The 18,433-nt window shown below is 41.2% G+C and overlaps 1 protein-coding gene across 2 annotated transcripts in view; it reads right to left on the bottom strand.

The window, feature by feature from the left end:
- Positions 1-184: 184 nt before the first annotated feature.
- fgd1 (FYVE, RhoGEF and PH domain containing 1) overlaps positions 185-18,433 on the bottom strand; it is a 54,392-nt gene continuing 36,143 nt past the window's right edge. For both annotated transcript variants that reach the window (XM_053504414.1, XM_053504415.1), the window contains exons 5-17: positions 17,055-17,293; positions 15,561-15,717; positions 14,273-14,411; positions 12,376-12,434; positions 11,754-11,900; positions 11,575-11,667; positions 10,886-10,965; positions 10,607-10,637; positions 10,408-10,509; positions 8,029-8,157; positions 7,748-7,906; positions 6,461-6,607; positions 185-5,571 (exon numbers count right to left, since the gene is read on the bottom strand). In XM_053504414.1, coding sequence (XP_053360389.1) covers positions 5,302-5,571; positions 6,461-6,607; positions 7,748-7,906; positions 8,029-8,157; positions 10,408-10,509; positions 10,607-10,637; positions 10,886-10,965; positions 11,575-11,667; positions 11,754-11,900; positions 12,376-12,434; positions 14,273-14,411; positions 15,561-15,717; positions 17,055-17,293 — 1,752 coding nt within the window. In that variant the 3' untranslated portion in view covers positions 185-5,301. The remainder of the gene's footprint in view (positions 5,572-6,460; positions 6,608-7,747; positions 7,907-8,028; positions 8,158-10,407; positions 10,510-10,606; positions 10,638-10,885; positions 10,966-11,574; positions 11,668-11,753; positions 11,901-12,375; positions 12,435-14,272; positions 14,412-15,560; positions 15,718-17,054; positions 17,294-18,433) is intronic.

The raw sequence follows: 18,433 nt of genomic DNA, 5'->3' as shown, positions 1-18,433 counted from the left end.
TCTAGTTCGACTAAGTGAGATTCCTAGATGGATGCAATGATAACTTGTTGTGCTTAATAATGACTCAATAATGATAATGTTGTGCTTAATAATGACTTAAAATGACACAAAGCACATATTGTTTAAATTACAAAAGTAGTCAAAATGACATTTTGTGATCCAAATTAAGATTAAACACTCAAGATGTTTTTTATTCCTTTAATTCATAAACATTTCATGATCTTGCACAGATTTTCATTGGGTTATCAACATACAATGGTACCCAGTGGCCTGCCACTAATATAATTAACGATAATAATTAGAATAGTACTTGTAATAACAGTAATACTCATCATGTGTACAGCAAATTTATACAGATTCCATGAAGGAAGGCAACAAAAAAAGACCTATGACATTAACATGGTGATTTTGAAAAAACAAAACATAAAAAAAACATAAATGACACATTTTGCATAATGCAAATATGTTAGTGCTGTTTTTTCTGAACAAGTCAACACAGGAATATGGTTTTTTATCTTTAGTCAAGCTAGGTCGCCTCTGATGGTGGCGAAAGTGGAGGCGACCTCTCCGATAAAATTTAACAAACACGATTTCCAGCCAAACTAAACATTTTTGTCCCACAAGGCAAGATGCCAGAGCTTAATTCTTCACTTAAAAAAATCCGACAGCCACGTGGTCTAGAGATAAATGTAGTAGTGAGGGCAAAAACATCCATAATGCCTGCTTCAACTTAATTTATCTTCCTTCACTTTTTAAAACAGCGCTGCCGAATAACCCTGAAGGATAAAAACGATATGAGTGTGTAAAAGATTAACGTCAAGCGCTGCTTCTTCTAGACACTTTCCCTAAATTAAGTGTGTAAGATCCTGTCAAATTTATGGCATGTCTAATTTACGTCTAAAGACAGCAATACGCTGACACTCTTGTGGAAAGAAGTGCTTTTCCAAAGTAGATTTTCCGACAGCTTCTTGGTAAACTTGTGTGAAAAAAAAAAAAAATTAAATGCTACACTGAAGCAGGAGACAAAATCCAATCTTGCATCCTGACGCCTAAAATGACAGTTTAGTGATAAACAGAATCAAAAAGTAGCATGACTGCGTTTGTATACTGTAGTCATTGTTTAAAAAGGCATCACTCATGCTACCAGAGGAAAGAAAGGAAGTTCTAGTATATGATACATAAAACTGAAATGAGATTTTTGCTGTTTCGTAGTCATTATGAATCTGTTCTGCACACAATCGTTCCTGCTGTTTAGTTCTCGTAGCAAGAACTATATAAAAGTATAAAAAAAAAAACAATAAATATGTGTGGTAAAAAAACACATAGATAATAATAATACATCAACACAATAATACATCCCTTCTGCAGTATACTTTGGCAAAAAAAGCTTTTTTTTTTCTACAACAGAAATTCTAATGTAATGTGCAAAAGTCTTGAGCCACTCCTCATTTCTTCATAAATTCAATTAAGTAGATTAAATTACAGTTGGGGACAGAATCGGAGAATTTCTTTTTCTTTTCTTTTTTTTACTGCAACAGGCTGCAAAGTGCCCAAAGATACAATTTAAAAATCATTTGTTTACACACGAAGCTCAGCAGCAACCTCGTTTCCCCTCTCGTCTGTTCTATCCACTCAGCATCAGCAGTATAATATTCACTGATCTGATCATATCAAGCACCTGTTTCTCACTGGTTCATGTCTTAATTTAGATTGTTTTATTCTTAAATGATTCATTGATCACCGTGTGGCTTAACAAATAAAGAACATTAATTGGAAACTGGGTCAGGTACAGAGATTTGACTGAAAATAGGATAGAAAAGGTAAGCCTAGAGAACTATTTCATAAGTTAAAAAATACAAGATCTTTGAAAGCAAAATGAGGAAATGGGGGGGTCAAGACTTTTGCACAGTACTGTGTGTAAAAAGGAATGGCAAAAAGCATGAACTTGTAACAAAGATGAAAATTCAAAAACAGGTAAACAGATATCTGGGATGCTGGAGGTCTGCATGAGTGAACGCGTGGCAGGCTCAACTGATGACTGATGAGTGGGTGATGATCAGTATGAAGTATGAACTCACACGCATACAGACATTCAAGGAGACTCTCTTTCTCTAAGGCGATTACCGTATTTTCTGGAGTATAAGACATATAAATCTAAATGAAATGCATGTATAGAAATATTTATGTGCTGTAAAATGTCGCTTTTAATCCGTAACACTGGGACGGTGAAAAGCGAAACCGCTGCTCTAATGACGCGTTGTTTAGTATATAATATAATTTGATATAGATTATTGTGCCATTTGTTTTTAAATCAGTATCAGCTGGTTTTGATGTTTAATTTGCCTTTTTTTGTTGCAAAAAGTACAGGCAGTTCAATGCACTATGATGATATATATGTATGTATACTATCTTAAATTGTGATTTTTTTAGTCCAGAAAATACAGTAAACCTTTAATAATCTAGAAAATACAGTAAACAGTCCACTGCTCATGTGATTACTCTTTTTTTTTTTGTTTGTTAACCCTTTCAAGTGAGAGACAATCAGGCAACACGGGAAAAAAGTCACTGAACTAAAGAACGGGCAGACTATGCTCAATCAAGCATGGTGTTTTCTGACGAACAGAGAGCAAGATCCAAAACATTTCCCGACAAGCACAAAGAGTTCCAGCAATCCAGCATGAGCAACTCGACCCAATCATACCGGGGGATCCCAATTTATCGACAGAATCCTAATACAACATATCGACTTTTTTTGAGGAAAGTATAAAAAAAGACGCACGGTCTCCACAGGATGCTCAGGATGTCGGTCCAAATGGCCACGTAATAAATTTTACACCGAGCTCGGAGATAACACCTGACCCACAAAACTGGGTTCTGAGCAATAAATTATATATTTACAGACTCGATTTTGTATCTTTTACCACTTTTCATACACAAATACAACACTGTTTAAAATGCGCAATAGGATCATCAAAACCTTTGCCCTGTTTCATTCTATATATAACCTTTAGGTTCTTATCAAAAAACCCATGTTTACCTTAATAAGAGAGAAATTTCACAAATTAAAAACTAGTCGGCTTCATGAACACTCACTCACTCTCTCTCTCTTTCTCACGCTCTCAGTCTACAAAGTCTCCCAGTATCGAAATCCAACCAAACACTACTGCACACTCGACACACATTTCTCATGACTAGTCTTTTTTTTTTTAGCTCAGAGGAAAAATTTTATTAGCACTGGGATTTAGAGCCCTATTGTTTAATTGAGACTTTTAACAGTTTTATTAATCCTAGGTTTTTAGCAGAGATTCTCTTTTTTGTGTACATTGAGATTAAGCCAAATATTGCAAAGCTGCAGTTCAGTAAATGGCCATAGGGTGGCACAATGGAGCTATCCTGGTGCTGGAGGTTGTCTGTTTTTCTGTGGGTAAGTTTATGGTTGGGGGTTTTTCTGGATGCTCAGTCAGCGTAAAAGGTCAGCCTGACAAAATTCAGCAGAGCTACGAGTCGAGTGACTCCAAGTGGCACAAGAGATTCGAGTGCCATAATCCTGACTATAGTACATACTACTGTGTATGGGTCTAAGTGACCTGGCCCATTGCAATGTTAATAACAAGCAAACGAATCCTTTTTGGTTCTACTACTTGAATAAAATGTATTAAAATCAAAGTGTAATTTAAAAACCAATAAAAAAAACATGATTTAATTTAAAAAGAATTATACATTTTGCGGCTATACTTTGTTCTCCAGCAAGGTACTGTATTGTTGAGATATATGTAAAGTACTACGAAAGTTCTTCATATACATATATGGTGGCTTAGTGGTTAGCAGTGTCGCTTTGCACCTCTAGGGTTCTTCCCGCCTCTGCTCCGTGTGGTTGGTGGGTTTCCTCCGGGTACTCCGGTTTCCTCCCACAGTCCAAAGATATGCAGATTTAGCTAACTGGCGTTCCCAAAGAGTTTCGACACACCTTCTGATCCCATGGTTGTTCCTGATTTCTATTTCTTTCTACATATCCAAAATATGCAATGATCTCCTTTGAACAGTTAATATCGAGATGTATCTGCCACTTATGATCTGTAAAGCCTTCATAAGGACTTTAATCTAAAATGCCGTAAATTGGTGATTTCTGGGGATGGTACCTCTACATGTACTTCTCCTCTGCAGCAGAGGTTTTAGTCTTGCTTTCCAGTAAACGTCTTCATGAGAGACAGTTTCGTCATGGTGCTTGATGCGTTTTGTAAATGCACTCAACTTTGCATTATACTGTTCCAGAACATCTGACGTTTGTGTCTTAAAATAATGACTGACTGTTGTTGTTGTTGTTTTTGCTTAATTACCATATTGCCATATGTGTTATTTCATAGATTTTGAAAAAAAAACAAAAAACATTATTGTTCTAGAATGTAGAAAAAAAAATCATTGTATTAGAAGGTGCATCCAGACTTTTGACTGGTACCGTATATATATCCAATTTAAAATGTCTATTTCAATATTAAATACTGTTGTTATACAGCATGATGTGCAAATCCTTTGACCCATACAAAGCATAATATATACTATATATATATATATAACCTAGATATTAATGTATATTTAGGATTCATGTATATTTAATTCTCAACACCCCTTTTTTTAGGGAACGCACTATATACTTAGGAAGAAGGAAATGATACACCTTCAAACCAATTCTTTCGTTTTACTTATGAGATTCCTGGTTACTTGCACCACTGGATTGCTCTTTATATAACTAAAAACACCTTACAGATGAAAATGTCTATCCACCGCACTATTCTCTATCCTGACCCTGTTAATGCTTGTTTGTATTTTCTAGTCACCTGATCACAATGTCTTCTCCCCAAAACAACACGTTTACAAGCACGGAAACTCTGGCAAGAGATCAGTTGTTTAAAAAACAGCACAGTACTCATTTTTGGATAAAAAAAAAAAAAAAAAAAGCAGATCTGTCTAACAGTGAACTCTTCAGCCGGCGGAGGTGGAGAGACGATATTAAGCAGGGTGACTATACTGACACGGCGGTTGACGCACCATGTGCAGGGCGATCACACTCACGGAGGATGAGCAATACACACAGGATAGTACCTGTAGCTATTTCATGCAACTTACGACTGACGATAAGAAGAGGTTTGTGTAAAACTTGTTGTGTGTGTTTGTGTGTGTGTGCACGTCTAAATGTGTGTTTGTGTGTATTTATGGCAGGTAACTGTCCTTCTCGTCACATTTGTACAGTTCATGTGTGCAAAAAAAAGAAAAGAAAAAGAAACGAGAGCTTTCATAAAGCGATCATGTGCTTTCTCCTAGAGAGCTCTGTTCCTCCGCTTCTTCTTCCAGAGCCTCCGAGATCGAACCGTGCACTTGTAGCTCCTCCCCTCTCCCGGCTCTGGAGAGCACCTCCAACCAACGGCGTTGGAGCTCTTCCCCGTCGGCGCTGAAGTAAACAGTCAGGTGACTCTGGCTCATTTTGAAGGCGTAGCGCCGCTCCAGACGGTCACATGACTCGGGGAGGGAGACTTCGAAGCCGATGAGAGGGATGCTGCGCTGGGCCTTGACATCCTGCTCATAAAGGCACGAGAGGAAAACAAACACAGGGTCCTTAATTCCTTAATTAATAGCTTAATCCACCTAATTTATGTTATTATAAAGCATGATGGTGTTTGACCTGCATGTAAACCAATGCATGTGCCAAAAAGTAAGAAATAATAGAGTTGGGGTGTGCAGTTAAAGAAAATTAATCAATTAAATAGCCTTGACAGGAGTTACACAACGATTTTATCTTTTATTCAGTAAAGAGTGTGTGAGTGTGTGCCCTGCGATGGACTAATACCCGGTTCAGGGTGTGCACTAAGTCTCCTGGGATAGACTCCAGGCCCCTGTACACCAGATAAGGTTTTCAAGCGTTTCCCCAGGCTAGCAATATGCACTGCCATACTCTCATGTGGTGGTAGGTGGCAGCAGCGAGCTGCACAAGTATGAAGGTAAACAACCCATACTCTACTGTGTTGTCACGATACATCACGAGATATTCAACAGATAGGCTGGGCTTAGGTACAATTTTCAGCAGTTAAGCTATACAGTATTAAATGATATATTGAACTTAACTTATATATAGATTTATTAAGACGTAACCCGATCGTAAGTCAAGACACTGTTACCGACCTATCAGAATCAGGTATTAAATACTGCTGGGGCAATATAGGTCTAATCTCAATGATTTAAGAACTTTTTTCAGAATTTCGAAACTATAACTCAGTGCTCGACATCAAACCCTTTGTTGATGTATGGCAGTGTCAGTCACCATGTGTATGTGTGTTCCTAGAAAGTAATTTTTAGTTTTTTGTTTGTTGACAGACAAAGAGTGAGACAGAAGAGAGAAACGAGTGTGAGTGCTTGAATGTCCGAACTATGAACTATGCATCATGTAACGGACGAGCAGATTTCCCACCTGTGGAGCACCATAAATGTAAAGCACCAGGGGTTCGTTTTCAGGGACGACAAACCAGGCCTTCTGCCAGCCGCGGCCGCTGCCCTTCTCCATGTGGTGCAGGAAGCTGCAGAGGACGCTGTTCTCCGCCGCCACAGAGGCCTGTTTCTGCAGCACAGATAGAGAGAGAGAGAGAAAAGAAAAATCAATCTGTTAAACAGATCAGACTAGGGCGAGGATTCTCCAGTATTCCCTGCTTGAACTTGAGCTTGGAGTACGGCCTATGTGGAGTTTCATATGTCCATGTGGGTTCCCTCAAGGTTTTTTTGTTCCCTCTTACTTTTACAAAAAAACATGCCTTCAGCCAAATTGGCTATGTCAAATCGCTTCTAGAAGGTGAACGAGTTTGCAAAACGTGCGCTTGGAAAATGCCCAGAGATGGACGGGAAGCTTCTCACTCAGGGTGTACTTTCACCTGGGTCGGCTGGTTGCTGCTGGGTTTTGGCTCATCATGCAACTTAATGAGCATCTCAAAGGCTTGACCCCTGATCCATGAGTACTACTGTCACTCATGCACTCATTTATTTTTTAACACAGATTCACCGTAAATGCACTGTATGTATAAGGTGGTATCAAAAAGTTTCAAGACTAGTTTGTTAACACACCAACAAATGGCAGCACAAGGCTGCTCGCACATCATCCTGTGTACATCGGGAGCTGCGCAACCGGTACTAATCTGGCTACGTATGTTACCCATCTACAGTTTTATCATGGACAGCAAGTCAGAACAAAAAGCGAACATGAAATTCTGTGGCAATGTGCATCAAAAACAAAAAAGGAACCTGAAATTCGCAGCATCGGGAATTCGTCTCCAGGGGACAGATCGTCAATAGTGAATACTACTGTCGCGTTTTAAGGCGTCGGAAGGAGGAAATACGGCGAATGTGACCAGATCTATGGCAGAAAAAAATGGATGCTCCACAACGACAATGCATCCAGGAGAGTTTCTCGCCGGAAGCAACATGATTTCACTTCCACATCCACCATACGAGCCGGATTTCATTCCTCTTCCTGAAGATGAAAATCCAGGTCCAGCGCGAATCCCATAAGGTGCTTGACATGCTTTGAAAATAAGACCTCCAGGACATGTTCCAGAAGTAGGAAAAAATGCTGGGAGTGCTGTATTGTTGTGCAAAGGTCATAGTGTGTGAACGTAGATAAATAACTGTAAACAGTGAATGTCGAAACCTTTCGATACCACCTCGTATCAATCATCTTTGAAAGTCTTCATGTTCTTTAAGTCCTTACCTCTAGAATGGAGCGTCTCCTCTGAGTGCTATTGGTCAAGCTGGCCGGAGAAGGCGGGACTCCCACCAGCGTCGTATAGCAGTCTATACACACCCGATTCGCTCGATTGTTATCGTACAACAAGCGCGCACGGAATTCCGAGCATTTCCCACATACCACCTACAAAAAAGGTTTGGAAAAACAGAATAAATTGTTATGAACAAGAGAACAAAGTTATGGATATTTTTAAAAAAATATAAAACGATTCGGTTGGTGTGTTGTGTGTATAAGGTTACACATACATGTCCGCATGCTTTGCAGTGGTGGCGTCTCTTAGTGATGGAGTTGAACGGCTCCTGGCACTTCATACACAGCGTTACTTCTTTTTCCCGGATCGGAGTGGGAGCACGCTTTCCCAGCTCCGTGCAGTTCTAAACCCAAAACAGGGACAGTAGTGGTAAATAAGATTAGAGGTGTAAAAATAGCAGTGGCTCAGATACAGCTTAAATAGTTCTTGGGCATAAACAGTTGAAATATGCATTCCCTCTTAGGTTTTTATTATATTTTTTAAGTTTTTTTAATATATGAATTTTATCAAAATAATTTTCTTTCGCGATGATTGTTTCTTTTACTCGCTTTCCTCTTGGAATTCTCTGTCGCAGTAAAGAAGGTGTGTCCTCTGTGCCTGTCAGTCTCAATGAAGGAGGTGTGTCCTCTGTGCCTGTCAGTCTCAGTTCAGGAGGTGTGTCCTCTGTGCCTGTCAGTCTCTCTGAAGGAGGAGTGGCTTTTGTGCCTGTCAGTCTCAGTTCAGGAGGTGTGTCCTCTGTGCCTGTCAGTCTCAATTAAGGAGGTGTGTCCTCTGTGCCTGTCAGTCTCAGTTCAGCAGGTGTGTCCTCTGTGCCTGTCAGTCTCAGTTCAGCAGGTGTGTCCTCTGTGCCTGTCAGTCTCAGTTCAGGAGGTGTGTCCTCTGTGCCTGTCAGTCTCTCTGAAGGAGGAGTGGCTTTTGTGCCTGTCAGTCTCAATTAAGGAGGTGTGTCCACTGTGCCTGTCAGTCTCAGTTCAGCAGGTGTGTCCTCTGTGCCTGTCAGTCTCAGTTCAGGAGGTGTGTCCTCTTGCCTGTCAGTCCCACTTCAGGAGGTGTGTCCACTGTGCCTGACAGTCTCAGTTCAGGAGGTGTGTCCTCTTGCCTGTCAGTCTCAGTTCAGGAGGTGTGTCCTCTTGCCTGTCAGTCCCAGTTCAGGAGGTGTGTCCACTGTGCCTGACAGTCTCAGTTCAGGAGTTGTGTCCTATGTGCCTGTCAGTCTCAGTTCAGGAGGTGTGTCCTCTGTGCCTGTCAGTTTCAGTTCAGGAGGTGTGTCCTCTGTGCCTGTCAGTCTCAATAAAGGAGGTGTGTCCTCTGTGCCTGTCAGTCTAAGTTTAGGAGGTGTGTCCTCTGTGCCTGTCAGTCTCGATTCAGGAGGTGTGTCCTCTGTGCCTGTCAGTCTGTCTGAGGAGGTGTGTCTCAGTTTAGGAGGTGTGTCCACTGTGCCTGTCAGTCTCAGTTCAGGAGGTGTGTCCTCTGTGCCAGTCAGTTTGTCTGAGGAGGTGTGTCCTCTGTGCCTGTCAGTCTGTCTGAGGAGGTGTGTCCTCTGTGCCTGTCAGTCTCAGTTCAGGAGGTGTGTCCTCTGTGCCTGTCAGTCTCTCTGAAGGAGGAGTGGCTTTTGTGCCTGTCAGTCTCAATTAAGGAGGTGTGTCCACTGTGCCTGTCAGTCTCAGTTCAGCAGGTGTGTCCTCTGTGCCTGTCAGTCTCAGTTCAGGAGGTGTGTCCTCTTGCCTGTCAGTCCCAGTTCAGGAGGTGTGTCCACTGTGCCTGACAGTCTCAGTTCAGGAGGTGTGTCCTCTTGCCTGTCAGTCTCAGTTCAGGAGGTGTGTCCTCTTGCCTGTCAGTCTCAGTTCAGGAGGTGTGTCCACTGTGCCTGACAGTCTCAGTTCAGGAGGTGTGTCCTCTTGCCTGTCAGTCCCAGTTCAGGAGTTGTGTCCTATGTGCCTGTCAGTCTCAGTTCAGGAGGTGTGTCCTCTGTGCCTGTCAGTTTCAGTTCAGGAGGTGTGTCCTCTGTGCCTGTCAGTCTCAGTTAAGGAGGTGTGTCCTCTGTGCCTGTCAGTCTAAGTTTAGGAGGTGTGTCCTCTGTGCCTGTCAGTCTCGATTCAGGAGGTGTGTCCTCTGTGCCTGTCAGTCTGTCTGAGGAGGTGTGTCTCAGTTTAGGAGGTGTGTCCACTGTGCCTGTCAGTCTCAGTTCAGGAGGTGTGTCCTCTGTGCCAGTCAGTTGGTCTGAGGAGGTGTGTCCTCTGTGCCTGTCAGTCTGTCTGAGGAGGTGTGTCCTCTGTGCCTGTCAGTCTCAGTTCAGGAGGTGTGTCCTCTGTGCCTGTCAGTCTCAGTTCAGGAGGTGTGTCCTCTGTGCCAGTCAGTTTGTCTAAAGAGGTATGTCCTCTGTGCCTGTCAGTCTCACTGAAGGAGGTGTGGCCATTCTGTCTGTCTCTCAGTGAAGGAGTTGAGGGCTTTCCATCTGTCAGTCTCAGTTACGTAGGTGCGGCCTTTGTGCCTGTCAAATCTTAGTATTTCGAACTGAATCATTTAATAAGATGTGCACCATACACTATATAAAACATAAAATAAACACAAGCTAGATTAAAGGATGTCTCACCGGAGAGTTGGGAGGCGTACAGTCGTCCTCGCGCACCGAACAGTTCAACATCCTGAACGTCTCCACACTCTGCTCGTGCTTTTGGATAGTGGCCTGGATCGCCTGAGAAACACGAACAGAAGATGTTGTGAGACATGATACAAAAATCCTAAGTAGAATAAAAGCGAGGGACAGGACATGGTGTGCTACAGACGCTTACCTGAATCCAGTCTTTCTTTTCTTCTTCTGTCCTATAGGTGAAAAGATTAAACACAAAGTCAGAGTGCTGCTATAAAATACATGGATGATAAATAACCACATCACATCATGCCCTCACTGCCATCTAATTCACACGATTCGAGATCAAATAGACAAAAATATATCAATCTCCTCCCACAATCACGCCTTATTAAAACACTTTCAATGCACAGAACTGTTTTGGAAACTCCACCATGTTGCCTGCCTTGTAGCTGAGAGTGTGTTGCTCAGTTAAACTCACCTGGCCTGTAGTTCGAGAGAGCGCTGTTTCCCTGAAACCAGAAACGTCCGGGGCATGTTCATACTGCTCGTCTCTTTCAGCTGTGAAACATGATGAGTTACAGGAAGATTTTAGTTCATCTCTTATGACCTGTTTTTAAAAGTTGTAGTTATTATTTTTCTATTTAGAGCAGAACCTTTCTTTTTTCACTTTTCTTCAAGTTCATAAGAAATTAAGCAATATCACATGAGAGGTGTTGTAATGAATATAAACAAACAATACTGTACAATACTGACAGCATGACCTCGGGTTTGCTATTGCTTTTATACAACAGTTTCACAAAAAAACATTTATTATCAACAGATTATGACAAAAAATTTGACGTCCTGTAAATCTCATAAGTTTCTTTTCATTATTTCACTTCGGATTATCAGTTCTGTTAACTTCAGGGGTTAAATCAAAAGTGGTGTTAAATAGAAAGCTAGGGTGTACAATCACTTGTTCCACAGACACTAAGTAGTACCCTTGATTAAGGGGTTAAGGGATTTGGGATGCAGCCTTGGGTTGGAAGCTAGCCATACATAAAAGACCACAGATGGTTCAGATGCACTTCGGAAAGTCTTACAAAAATGACAATAAAAAATGATAGAGAAACAGCTGTTTGGGTTATTTTAATTACAGCAAGGTTTGTCTACTGTATTTGTACAAACCTCCATGCCGTCTACATCAATCCGAGCACGCACTCCAAACTTCTGTCCGATCAGTCTGAGTTTTGGGACACAGTACAGCAACCTGTCATTGAACTAGAGCGAAGAAAAAAAAGACAAGCTATAGTTAGAGATGAATCCCGAACACTTAGAGAGGACGTTATCTGACCCAAACCGCTCACCAGTATGAGGTATCTGTCCTGCGAGGTTCCGTTTTTGGCTGACAGTTTGAGGATGTGTCCCTCTTTAATGAGCTCATTAGTAGGATTCACAATATCCTCTTCTCCACCAAGCAGCTCGTACACCTTCAGCAACTTTCTCATGCGCTCCTGAGGAACACAATGGCATTCAAGCTTGTAAAATATCACACAAGAACCAAAGATTATGATGAGAATCTGTTCATATTTATATGAGAATAAAGCATTCAAATCGTCACCGTAAAGAAAAACTAAAACATTGGTAAGAAACGCTTTGAAAGGCGAATCAGGGCAGAACATCTGATGGTGCCAGTTTGAGCGATTTTCTTTCATAAAGCACAGCCTGTGAAAGCAAAGCACTGGCAATTAGCAACCCTAAATGACAGACTCTAGACGTCCCCCTGTTCATGAGAACGATGCCCATCTCTAATTACAAAGCGGTTCAGCTAAGTGGCAGTGTGAGCTCTCAGCACAAACACTCCATCAGTGCTGGGTAACAGTGTGGCGAAGAAGTCGAGCTTGACGTCGTCGAGTTTAGCAAAGCGGGCCTCATGGTTCACGCGCACGCTTCCAGATATGTGTGTTAGGTTTTGGAAAGTCTACTCACCATTTTCCTAATGGCCGCGTTGGAATGCTCGGCTGCTGTAGCAATCAACTCCAAGGACTCTGATAGAGAGAAACGACAAATTATATTGTAGGAGTGAAAACAGGGAATTATGTTTCATGATAGGAGAGAGCTGACCGCCTGGGTGTGGGGGGGGGGGGGTGGCAGTAAGGGGGGAGACGGGGGAGGGCTGTTGTCCATGACTCAAGGAAGCTCTAAAGCAATATGTATAAGTCAAATGTAAGATGCATTAGTAGCAGGATAAGTGGGAACATTGGTGGCTTATACAATGGTATGTTACAATGGTATGTTTCAGTAGTATTAGAAGGAGCATGGGAATAGTTTTAGTATGTATTAGTTGAAGTCGTAGTTGTAGTCATGTTGGCAGTATCCGAAATAATAGTCATGATAGTAATTGTTGTGGTAATAGTAGTAGTGATAATATTCGCAATTGTAACTGTTGCAGTAGTATTAGTACTAATAAGAACAGTTGTATTAGTAGCAGTAGCGAGAGCAACAGCTGTAATGTTAGTTATTAGTGAAAGTTATAGCAAGAGACCTTTTTTTTTTACATATTACATTGATATCATCGATTTTACTAAAATGTCAATAAAATGATATTAAATTAGCTTTACCTAAGCATACCATTTTTTAAACCATAGTTTATTTTTATTTATTTTTGCTCATCTTACATATTTTACTTGAGTTGAAATTCCTTAAGTTAAAAATCTTGATACATAAAGAAATTTTTCTTCAATGTAGTCCTTGTAGTAACTTTAGTAGTAATAGATGTAGTAGTGGTCTTAGTAAAGATACCTCTTGTTATTCATAAGCTATAAAATATTATTACACTCTATTACGTACTGTAGTTGTCACATACGACATCCCATCAGTGAAAAATACTGTACTGACACAGTCATTTCTGGCTCATTTTTTAATACCTAGTAAACACTGACCGTTTTGCACCTGCTGGTATTTACTCCAAATAAAACTCTCATTCTGGAACGAACTCCTCCGCACTCGCATTGTTCGTCCGTTTGTTTTGATTTGATGTGTTTTCTTTCCCCTCAAATTAAATTTCAAAACCAAAGAATGAATTTATACAAAAATAAACGGTTAAGCACTCGGATGAGTTTTTCTGTTCCGTTGAGACCTAAAACACAAGACGGCCGTGTGTTTTCAGGAACAACGCATTTATGGCCTTATAATGAATTGCAACAGCATTTCCATGGTATATGATAGAAAGAACTGAAAACTATTCTTTGTTTGTCAATTAAATGGACGTGCTAAAATCTTATCTTAAACAGCGGTAGCTCTGTATACGGATGTCTTTTCAAATTTCAGTTCTTGAGCCCTAAATTAATTAGGCACTATATAAAGGTTTCTTGGTTATGTCTGGCTAGATGATTTTATCTTTAACTCAAATGGATGTTCTCTGAAAAATCCAGCTAGTCTTTACTTTAACGTAACTGATCTCGATTTAGACACACAATACGCCTGTAATCTCCGGCTCTAAGTAATCACATTACTACTTTGCGATTTCCTTGTGATTTTCTCTGTTGTGTCATTTTCCTGAAACAGACTCTCTATAACGATGCACCAGAGGCACGGCCTGTATTCTGGCATCCGGTAGCTCATCTCAAGCTGGATTTTTCAGCATGAGGGTCAAGTGCGCGGCTCCTCTTCTGTCCATGCACGGTAACTTGGCAGGAACGCTTTTCCCAGTAACACAAGCCCGGCTCTTTGTGTTCTGACTACAGAGAAACAGCCAGCGTCTCAGAACTCTAGCTACCACCACTAAAAGCAGACGGAAGTCTGTTTACAGTTAGCGGAGCCTGCAGAAACGCCGAGCGCTCTCGCGCACACGGACACACTCACACATTCACACACACAGACTCACTTTGTGCATCTTTAAAATCCTCGGCGTCCTCGGGCAGCCGGTGCAGGTAGTCCTTTAGTAGGAGCTCGTATCGAGGGATCCTCTGGACGGGCTCTAACATGTGGTGCTGGAGGGTGAGGTTTCCGCACATCTCCTCTTTCTAAACACACACACACATCAACAAGAAGGGGTTATTGTTATTATTATTATTGTAATCGCTAAGGCTTTTAATTGTACTAGAATTCGCTTCTCGACAAAGTCTTGACTGTGATTCATCCTCCAGCTGAGCACAGAGGCGTTGGCACACTCGTTATTTTTAATCAAAACCGTCCTGCATCAACATCCCGCATTAATTAATAGAAAGCAGTTGTCAGACGTTTTCGTGTGAGTGTCTTTGAATTGAATTAATTGTATCCTGCTTGTGCTTTTTTTTTCCTTCTTCTTTTTTTTTTTCTGAGCACGGGTGCGAATTAAGTAATGCTGGCGTCTAATTAACACCACTTCGAACTGTGCGAAAGACGGAGCTGGCAAGAATTCGCGGCTTTCACACATCTGTGGAAAAAAAAGTGCAATGCTCTTACTCATCCCAGACCAGCAGAGCGTTTAACAGAAGGCCCCGCTTCCACTAACCGCTGAGGAGATTATGCTCTCGTATCCGCGCCATCCACCCACACACACACGAAAAAACACAGGAATTTTTCCAAGCCTTTCAACGAAGGAACGCAGGAGTTCATAGAAATGGGTGGTAAATTACTAATAAAATGTAACAGACACGGCTTCCTGTTTCTCTCAGCTACACCGAGGAGCAGTTCTGGAAGGAAAGGAGGGAGGAGATATTATTGCATAATCTTGTGTTTATCAGATTCGTGAGACTTTTAAAGGTTTTAGTGGAGAAAGTGATCCGCTAGTGCTACAACAGGCCCTTGAAAGTGTAGCATGTTTGCCTGAACATGCGTGTGGCAGCCCAGCCGACATCAGAATCATTTCCCTGTCACGTCTGACGATTTTAATGCTAACTGGAACCCATTTGGCCACTAGAATCACGAGATATATTATAACCATTAAGAACCACTAAACGTCTTTAAGACCAGCAGAAATACATTAAACCCACAGGGAACCTTCTATTCTATAACAGGATATTCAAAGACACTTTAAAACCTACTAGAACTCATGAGAATTCCCAGCAGGAGACCATTAGAACACATTAAAGACCTTTAGGAATCGCTGTTTAGTTAGCAAATTTGAACAGAAGCGCATCAAGAACCCGAAGAACCCCCAAAACGGCCAGCAGGGTTCGACCTGGTCCTACCTGAATGTCATGAACGATGGCTTTGAACTGTGAGGAGCGCTCCATCCAGGTGTTCACCAGCTCCATGGCCGTGTCGAAGTTCTTCACGTATTCGCCATACATCTTCAGGAAGGGAGCGAGTTTCTGGAGGATGTCCCCGATCCGCGGGTTTACGTCCCTGAAAAAAAAAAAGTCAAGAGTCGTAGGGTCAAGTTGGGGTCGCTTGAGGACAGCAGATACTACCTACACATGGAGGTTGTTCCAGTGAGGTGAGGAGGTCGTGTGGGAACATCGATTCGAACATTTTGGTCAAAGTGCAGGAAATGACTGGACAAAACGTTCTTCCTGACGCAGCACTGTGGTATTATTCAGCGACTGCTCGGGTCTCTCGGTTTCTCACCAAGGCTGGGTCTTTCTCGCTCTTATACTATTTCCGTTCTCTCACACTCCCGTTTACTTTGGCTATGTTTAAACTTCTCTCCACTGTATGTACTCTCACCCCCCTCCCTCTCTCCACCCTTCCTTCATCTTTCTGTCTCACTCCCCCATCACTCCCTCACTTCCATCTCCACCCGTATGCTTTGTTTTCTCCCATATTTCCAGCTGCAGTCAGACTACAAATTTGCGCACCTTCCTGTGAAACAGGGCCGACCAAAGTTTTTGAACATTTTAATCTGAATTATGCATAATTCAATTTAGGAGTAGTTGTACAGCTTGTTTGGCTCCCTGTCTGACTTGTTTCCTAGCAATTTTTTAAACTAGTTGATAAAAGTCATAGTCTGTGATTATGCGATTAATCACAAGTTTAATATAATCAAATTTATTTTACTTTTATTATAAACTTGCAATGTTGGAATAAAGAACTGCATGACAAACTGCTTGGAGAAAACAGATTATCCAGTTTTAGAATATCTCAAACAAACGTTAAAATAAAAGTATGGGACATGGGAACCCACTGACGGCAGGGCTCGAACCCTCAGATTTAAAAAAAACCCAACAATCTAGAGCCATGACCACCTGAGCCTCCACTCCCACATCTTACATTTATTGTATTCTTGTAAAAATAGTTCCCCTCGAAGGTAGCTCACGCACACAACTTTGGTTTTATCCAAGAGGCGTTTTATAATGAAACTTGGTGATGTTTCCTCGGTCATCTTGTTATCTGCGCTAAACGTGCCGTTTTTCACACGCAGCCTGGTAACCGCGCTGCATTGTGGGAAGCCATAAGGGTCAAACTTGGTCATATGATTACTTTGCGTTAAAAAGTAATAACGTGTTAATCAGTGTTGGATGTAACATATTACAAAGTAACGCGTTGGAGTGCTTGGATTACTTTTTTGGTGTAACGAGTAATCTAGGTCCGCCATTTAAGTACTCAGTTATTTAGTTATTTTTTCAAAAATGTGATCCGTTATTCAGACAATTTAGGTAATCCGTGAGTTCAATCTTTCCTCACTAGTGTGCGTCTGCCTTAAGCTTATTTCTGTCCTGCCTCCTGTCTTCTATTCCCCTCACCATTCCTCCATGCGTTTCTCCAGCGCTGGCAGCAGAAACTGTTGATGGAAGCAGTAGATAGAGCAGATGTTGGAAAAGATGCCCATCACCACCTCGCAGGGGAACGAGCCTCTTGCTCGCGCCTCCTCCATCAGCCGCCCGCAGAACACCTGGTCCAGGAGGTGAAGCCTGGACACGTACGCCTTCTCCGTATGGAGGAGCTCGCTGGCGATTTTAAACACGCGCTGCTGCACTGATAGCTGCAAAGCAAAACACACACACACAAGCACACACATCTGTTAGACATCTGGATTGACAGTCCGAATGTTTTTAGAGTGTGGTGAAAGCTCAGTGTCCTCCAGAAAGCTTTGGCAGACCCTTCTAAGGATCGTATATACAGTACAGGGTACAAAATATAAAGGATAAAATTACAGAGTTGACATGAAGCTATGGGAGAAGTATTTCTGGTATTTCTGTGACCATTAGTGCAGGTGGCAATGTGGTGAAAAGCAGCGTAGCTGTACTGAAGGGTGGATTTAAAACAAAGTATGTTATAAAGAAGAGTCCGGTACTAAGATGCAATCAAATCAACAAAACTTGTGACATTTTTGTAATAAGTAATGATTCCATTTCACATTAAAAAAAAAAAAGGTATCAGATAAATCATTTAAATTGGTTCTTAACATTTTTTCAAAATGTTTTTCTTTTTATTATTACTTTTTTACCATTCGCATATTTTATAATTTTTTTTATTGTACTCTTCAGTGTAATTTGTTTATTGCAGAGAAATCCTTCTTTTCAGGTCATGGCCAGTTGTATAACCATTTAACTGCATATCATACAGTGTATGGCTGCGTATGGGTCAAAATTTTGAATTCGAGTTTGAATTTGAATTCGTTTTTGAATTTTTGGAAGGGAATCACCAGGGACCACACGATACAACGTTATCACGATATCTAGGTGTCGATTTGATTTGTACTGGATCACGATTTTTAAAAAAATCCAAATTTTATCCTCAATCTTTTTTTTCATTATTCTGTCACAATTTCAAACAAATATAGGAAATAATGTGCACAAAGGATGCCGCGCTGCCTGCCAATGTGTTTAGAGGAACTGCAACTGCAGGAACTTATACAGTACATGCTGCAGCCTTAAATGCAAACATATAGGAATTAAGCATTCATTTTAAACCATCAATTTTGGAGTTATGAATTGCCACACAAAAGAATCACGAGACATCATAGAATACGTTGAATTTTTAATTCAGAATTTCCATTCTCTCTGCAGCTACAGTATATTAGTTTGTTATTATCTGACTTGAGGGATGTTAAACTAAAGGAATTTAATTCACGAAATAAGGTTGATTGAAACAGGACAGGAATTTTAATGCTTTATTTCAA

The sequence above is a fragment of the Clarias gariepinus genome, chromosome 9 (genome assembly GCF_024256425.1).
Source record: "Clarias gariepinus isolate MV-2021 ecotype Netherlands chromosome 9, CGAR_prim_01v2, whole genome shotgun sequence".
In the NCBI taxonomy this organism is placed as follows: Eukaryota; Metazoa; Chordata; class Actinopteri; order Siluriformes; family Clariidae; genus Clarias; species Clarias gariepinus.
Note: the sequence above shows the minus strand (reverse complement) of the source record. Positions and strands in the feature narration are given on the sequence as shown.